Below are 7680 nucleotides of genomic sequence, written 5' to 3'. Positions count from 1 at the left end.
GGAGATTTACCCCTAAATATAGGAGGAATTATTTATTTATAATATTGTCTATTAAAGTAATGTAACAATAATGAAGAGTAACCAAGTGTTGTGTTTATATGATACCCAAAATTAACATACTAAAATAAGGCAATGAATATACGTACATGCTATAGCGTATATAGCGTGCTATAATTATGACGTACCGTAGCTGTAACGTACGTAGTACGTAATAATGCATCTACGCTGTTCTTATCAAAGTGCATATTTATAAAGCTCCAAATGGTTCGCTATTGATATTAAGTACATGGGTCCTAGTGTTTAGTATTATGTTAAAACGTACTTTACGTACTTAATATTATTATAATAAAGTTGTGCCTGTTATACTATTAACAATTCAAGTTAATATGCTAATTTCTGGAATTCCTCGTTTAAACGTTGTTCGCGCTCCAGACGCCGTAAAACAATAAACACATACCTATAGGGCAAACGTTGACACTTTCCGTCTACTATGGTAATGCAAATTTTCGCATGACAATACAACTTTCCATCTCACTCTGACTTCTCGCGGTACGACACGAGACAAGCCTTCGATTTCATACCGCCGTTTAGCACTCAACGACATTCTACGTTCGGAGCTCAATCGGTTCGCACGCGTCCATTGTTTTCTCGTCGTAATAACTGTTTCGATACCGAATATCGGTTCATCTTTGAGTGTTGTGCTTCTACCAAACTGTGTAACAACATGTGTGAGAAACGCGGAAGGAAATTCAAGAAAGGTTGGTGCTATTTATATTCTTGTTTTTAGTAATATTAACTCGGGCCTACTAACAACTGACCTACCGCAAACAATGAAAAGTCATTGTTATTATTAAATTGTTTAAGTAGTGTATTTACCGATATAGTGATAAAGAAAATATTGAAAGTGCTCGATTATTTATTGTATTTACCATCTAGCCTTGTAACTGTAAGTGTGAATAAAAAGAAATATCTAATGAAAAAACAGTTCAAAATAGATAAAAACTCGTTAAAGAACTTATTTAACACGTTTTTACGTATTTTTACTGATTAACATAAATATAAAAATGTAGGCCTGTGTTTTGTGTGACTTCTATTCAAAAGTTGTATTACAAATTAGTATACATATGATGCGTACTCAACCGTACGTACTACCATATAAAAATAAAAGTAAAAAACTAATAACAGTTTGTTGTGTAACTTCCTGTATGTATCATATAAATACAGCGCTTATTGCAACATTTTGTATGTAATTACTTGTTTTTGCATTAGATATTCTACATTTGATTAAGATAGCCTCAGAGAAGCTTTTGGGTTCTACCTTCAAATGTGCAGATTGTAGTGGTGTAATGTGGGGTACCGGTATTTATATGAATAAAAGAGAAAAAAGCCTGTCTTTCAAAGATTGTTGGTTATGTAATTAGAAAAATTTATATTGCTTAAATTTCAGTCAAATATAAATTACTTAAGTATACTTTTATATACGTAAAGTAAATTCTTCAAAATATCGTTTTAAAGACTTCACAAACTTCGAAATAAGGGGCTTAAACCTAAACAAAAGAACCGCTGTGAATGAGGCCATGAGGAATTTCACGTTAAACAATGTTAGTATAAGTCTTCAATACACGTTTCATAATCAACCTGAGCTTACCTTCCACGAAGTGTCAAGGAGAAACCGTAAAAGCATTGTTAGGTCATTTACCATGGTACTAGTAAAAGTTACGTGTCAATTTTGTAGCCAAATATAAAGTTATGTATTATTTAATTTTAAGTAATATTAAAACTCGTAATTCAGTTTATTCTTATGTTTAGGGAAACTATATTGGAGTAGATTGGATTAAACTGGATTTAATAATTTAGACGTAGTAAAAATACTGTAAATTAGAAACTTTATTACAAAAATAACTTATACGAGGCGTTCCAGCTTAGTCCTCTGCGGTACCGGCGCATCGGTGGCCGACCTCTGGTAGGAATATGTAATCCTATTTGGGGTTGATTACAGATGTCCATGGGCGGCAGTAGCCACTTACCATCAGGTGGACTGCACGCTCGTTTGCTACTCCTATATTATAAAAAAGGTAGACTGCAAGCTCGTTTGCTAGTTACATAAAACAGAATAATCTAGATACAAGTACAAGGAACAATAGCATAGGATAACACCTTAAGTATAAGTAAATATAACTTTAATATAACGCACACTTACATACAACGGTGTGATGACAGGTCATTCACCGACCGTCTACTCAACGCCCCACACCTCCATCGATAAGGAAGTATACATATAAACGCTGTATTAGATCATGGCTTACTTTAGAAACGCTGGTACTATGAATATTCCTATGTTTCAACAATTAATCAAAGCGAAACATAGAAATATTACATTGTAATTGTGTGTTAGGAAATAGAAATAGTCAAGGAATATGCTATTTATATGATGGTGGGTCACTATTACCATAACATAAAATCATCTGCATTCACTTCCGGGTAGAATGAAAGGTATCGGAGATGGACAGTACGTGCCCTAAGAACTAAGTTAAAATACATATTTTAGGTAACTTTCCATAACCATGTCATTGAAACTCGTACATAGCAGAGCTCACTACTTTTATTGGGTGAAATCAGGAATGTTGGTGTTGCTTTCGAGTCGAACCGTGAAGGATTTTACTACCATTCAAACCCATTATTCTAACTGTTCAAAATGTAATTATTCACGGCTTGTCATCGTAAAGTGGTATTAAATCCTGAGGCTTAGTAGCGTTAGCTTCATAACAATAGAATTTAAGATTACGAATACGATAAATCGATAAAGTTCAGCTTTACGAAGATACATATCTATGCGATACATTATACATGTACATATGTCTACCAACACGTCACGTTGTTTAATTGTTCTTTCATCGTTAGTAGTTGGACGTGTTCTTACGTCACGATTATTAATGATACGCGTAATTTGACGTCAACTGACAAGAACATCTTCCGTTAGAAGTGATAAAACCACTCAAACCGTGACATAGTTAATTACGTTGGAAAATACCTGTAAAAACCTGTAATGTAGATGTAGAAAAAATGCAGTGTTAAAATAGTGATTTTGGCTTCTCAATCTAATGAACAGATCCCAGGGTCACCGATTTTTAGAAGTTATGTTGTGCAAATTCGTTAACGGAATCTCCTAAATGCCTACGAGATTTTTGAATAAAATTATATGTTTACCAATCAGCATTTGGCCAGCGTGGTGGATAGCCTAAACCCTTCTCACTCTGAGAGGAGACCAGTGTACAGCCACAGTATAAGGATATAGATATTTGTACCGTGGTACAGCGAGAGGACAATAATACGACTAACGAGTTTGACGATATAATACGTAGAACCAGGTATTATAAAAGCGTTTCAAAGAACGTGATTGTCTATTCTAATGTAAAATTATCACATGCAGGTGGGCGCAACAACATAATGCAATTTAAATGATAACTACCGAAACTATAGTTATGCCGCATGTATTTAAAGACGCTCGTGTTTTAGCACTCTGATCTTTTGGTAAGAATGTTATAATCAAGACCAGATCCGCGGACACGAATAGAAATATCCCTTAGACTGACCTGTGAGTTGAGAATTGTGAAGATGACGTAACATTTCCCAAAAACATTCACAATATCAATAATAACGCAGTGTTGTGGGCGCAGCTTTAAAGCGATGACTATAAATGTTATGTGACGAAGTTTATGCTTCGTGGTGATAATAATAAGAGCATAAAGCTAGACCACGTGCGCCGAGAAGATAAAGATCACGTTTCGAACAACAAAGGCGTAGGACGTATTCTAACGTCTGGATAACAATGTATCACACACACAGACAGCGCTTGGAGTCATCATCCACCCATTTTTGCCTCAACCAGGCACGGGGTTCATAATGACAAGGGTTTAGGACATAGTCCATCGTGCTGGCTAAGTACGGATTAGTGGACTTTACACACCTCTCCGAACTTTCTTTAAGGAACTGTCATGCGTATTGGTTTTCTCATGTTTTTTCTTTAATTTAAATAATGACCAAAAAAATTATCATTTATATCTAAAATCCATATAACTTTTGTTAACGAATTTGATACTTATCCTCCAATGAGAAATTGAATTCCAAGCCAGTATATCATCGTTTTGGACAGTTAAACCCTTTTGTAATAAATACCTTGTACATAAGCTCTAGTCAGACCTGCAAGCTTTGTTGTTGACTCACGTGGCGACAACAAGTGTCGCGTTTTTGTTGGCACTCGCTTTTCGAACACGCGCTATTGCCACGTGACTGAACTTGACACGTTTTTTTAATGCAACGAAAGACGTTCGTGTCTGTACCCTTAGTATGACTTTTTACGTTTTTACTAAACTGTTTTCGTACTTGTTTACGTATTTGCCCATACATTTATGAGAATTATATTTTTGATATTGATTATTTATGATATAATTATATTTATGATATATGAGAAATACGTAAACAAAAACCAAAAACAGTAATTTTTGTAAAAACGTAAAAACTCATACTAAAGGTACTGTTCGTGAATTGAATTAACCACGTTGTTAATATTTATTTTTGGAACAACTTGAACGTGCCTTACGGCTGACGTGGAGTATAAAATTAGATATTTGTAGGCACAATTGAGCACTTAGATTAGTACCAGACATAATACGGTGTTGATAAACAACACGTCGAAAATAACATTATTAGGTACCTACAGATTATTAGTCGCATATTGTTTCGTAGGTTACACAAGTTATCTACTTTATTACGTAAAATAAGTAGGTAATTGTGCATAAATCTCCGCTAAATCACTAGAGCGTGTTATGGTTATCAGAGTAACACGTTTTATTATACGATATCCTATCAAATACTACCTACGTTACTTTAATCTGTAAAATATATATTTTAACTTTGTAATATATCTACGATGTCTTATGAAACTTTTTACTTGTTCCAGGATCGCAGATAACTCGTTTGCGCGAGGCAAGACGGATGCAGAGACTACAGTGGCTAGCTTCGCCGATGTCTCCAAATATTGTAACCACTGTTGCACCGCCCTGCCCACCGCAAGTGGACAAGGCCGCCCAAAATCGCGTCATCCTAGAACTAGCATGGAAAACAATCGCCCTCATGCACAAAAACAGAGTAATTCAACAGAAGATAATTGCATTGCAAAAAGAGACTTCAGAATTCGTCGCTTCCGTCATGAACAACCCTGAAAACAGGCAGCGGTATCTCGAGCACGTCCGCCTTCACACTTTGGCACGAGCGCAAGCGCAATCACAGGCGCAAGTACAATCCGTGGAAAACAAAAGTCTGCCCCTGAAAGTAGAGCCCAAGGTGTAAATGCCTGAGCTTGACACGTTTCAGTTATCGTGAAACGAATGAATAATGTATGTATGGTTGAAACGTTGTGACTGCGCTGTTTTTGTAATTATTCATTTTGTTTTGATCGCATTGTGTCGTATTTTTAAGTGCTGAAGTATTATTGACTTTGAATTGGAGTAAAATTCAAAATCTGATTGTCATTGAATGATTGGATTGTTGCGTTTAAATTAAAAAATCTTATTGTTAGTGATTAGTGAAGTGTATTGTCTTATATTCATAATGTATGATGTGTTAAGATAAAAAGCGGCTGACTGTCCTTTATGAGCTTTTTAAAAAAATGAGTCGCGTTTACGTCATTTATCGCAAGGCGTCATGGATAGCGATTTCACTACTTATTGTGAAGGTAAATTGAAAACCTTTTCGAAAATATTAAAATTGTTTTAGCTTTACCTTCCTGCAATAATATTTAAATGCAGTGTCTTTGAAAATGTTGTGGTTAATGTAAGAATACTTCTTGTTGTAATCATAATATACCTATTATTATGAGGTTGTAATATGAGGCTGTTTAATGTTTAAACTTTATTGTATTATTATTAAATCTCAAAATTATACACAAATAGTTGGCAAATTCGGTCGTCAATGTTGAAAATTAACTAAAAATTTATGTTAATCGTACAGGAACAGCACACGTAAGTCATATTGGTAAATAAAATAAGTTTTGTATCAAATAATTTATGAAATATGTAACTGACAATTTGATTGATCATCATATTGTTATGGAATTATTCGCTGTATAACAAAATAACTCATATATTATGTGACTGAATAGATCTCATACTCATAGTCAATCGAAATCATGAAACATTAACTGAGGCCCTTTGAGTTTCAATACGAAAACACTTACGAAAACAGCAAGAAATATATAAACTGACTGATTGTCTATGTATGTTTTAAAATATTGTCTTTTTTAAATTTCAATGATTTTATACCATAAACATAGAAACTAATCTATGACCATAAACAATACATTAATATTCGATTTTTTTTTCGTATTGAAAACTTAGGAAAATAGATCATAATTTGAATATTCCATCTGTAAAAATATAACTCCCAGGAGTAAAAAATCTACGTTATCATTATTAGTTTTAAATTTAGATAGGAACCTATAAAATACCTAACTCTCTCTAAAAATACTGCATACTTAACAAAAAATGTTAAATACTTGCTAATTATTGTAATACTTACCTACTGTAAAATCTAAACATATTGTTATTTTGTAATTGTACAGTTTTGGAAAATACCCGTTAGCTTACATATACCTCGTCCTTTATTATGTATGTAGTTTAGTTTTTCGCCACTTTTTATTACTTTAGATGCATTTAATAGAATGTAGTTATTAATGCACAGATCTACCAATCACTGTGTTCATTTTAAAGTACCTAGTAGTTCATGTAATTTCGATAAAACATTCACAAAATTTATATTTTAAGTATTATTTTTGTCACAACGGCACAGGCGTCGCTAAGGATTAATTTAAAACTATTTATTAACTTTCATAACTAAGCTTATAAATATTGATTTGTTATTTCCAATTTTAAATAAAGAAAAATGTTTATAGTATATAATTGAGTTACGGATAAAATATTGTTTGTTGATATAAATAAAAATATCAATTACCATATTTATATCGCGATTGGTGTAAACAAATTATCCAGTGATGACAAAAAACCTTATTAGGTTCTTACATAGTACCTTATATCAATTTATAAGAATATCGCTTTGAAATTGCAAGAGGGCCTGTGTTGTATGTGATCTAAATTGAGTAATTTGACCAAATTTTAAAGGGAGAAGAATTTCGGTAAATTCCTTATGAGTGTTAATTTAAAATATAATTTATTGCACAATCTCCCTGTGTATTTACATGCTTAACTATTAATTTTAAGACTTCTTAGTTATTGTTTGTTTTAATTATTTGTGGCATAAGATTTAGATTATAAGTAAGATTTGAAAATAAACTAGTCTTTCAAAATTAAACATGTCGTTTTAGTTACAATGTGATGTAAACAGTCCTTTAAATACCTACAATTAAATAATCCTAATCAATTAATTAAATATTAAGAGGGTGGTAGAACCCTTTGTGGTTCGACTCCAGCGGCACCACCGCCACACCTATTTCTACCTAATAACAGCAGTGTTAGGCGCTTCTGTGTTCCGGTTTGAAGGGTGTGGTAAGGGAGACAGACTTTTCCGAGGCTTTTCAGCTTAGTCCTCAGGGGTAGCGGCGCATCTGTGGCCGACCTCAGGTAGGAATATCTAATCGTATTTGGGGTTGATTACAGATGTCCATGG

General features: G+C 33.5%; 1 protein-coding gene across 1 annotated transcript; it reads left to right on the top strand.

Annotated features, from left to right (window-relative positions):
- Nucleotides 1-571: 571 nt before the first annotated feature.
- On the top strand, nucleotides 572-7365 carry Cipc (Clock interacting protein circadian). Its single transcript, XM_073077362.1, has 2 exons — nucleotides 572-758; nucleotides 4961-7365. The coding sequence occupies exons 1-2, from the start codon at nucleotides 725-727 to the stop codon at nucleotides 5347-5349; spliced, it is 423 nt and encodes a 140-aa protein (XP_072933463.1). The 5' UTR covers nucleotides 572-724; the 3' UTR covers nucleotides 5350-7365.
- The last annotated feature ends 315 nt before the right edge of the window (nucleotides 7366-7680 follow it).

The sequence above is a fragment of the Epargyreus clarus genome, unplaced genomic scaffold (assembly GCF_041222505.1).
Source record: "Epargyreus clarus isolate Ecla_fem2 unplaced genomic scaffold, WU_Ecla_fem_2.2 ptg000010l, whole genome shotgun sequence".
Lineage (NCBI taxonomy): Eukaryota > Metazoa > Arthropoda > Insecta > Lepidoptera > Hesperiidae > Epargyreus > Epargyreus clarus.
Note: the sequence above shows the minus strand (reverse complement) of the source record. Positions and strands in the feature narration are given on the sequence as shown.

Bases quoted from the DNA above. Each gene is read 5' to 3' on its own strand.
- Cipc (XM_073077362.1), top strand. From the start codon at position 725: ATGTGTGAGAAACGCGGAAGGAAATTCAAGAAAG. The intron at 759-4,960 runs GTTGGTGCTATT...TACTTGTTCCAG, and splicing joins CGGAAGGAAATTCAAGAAAG to GATCGCAGATAACTCGTTTG.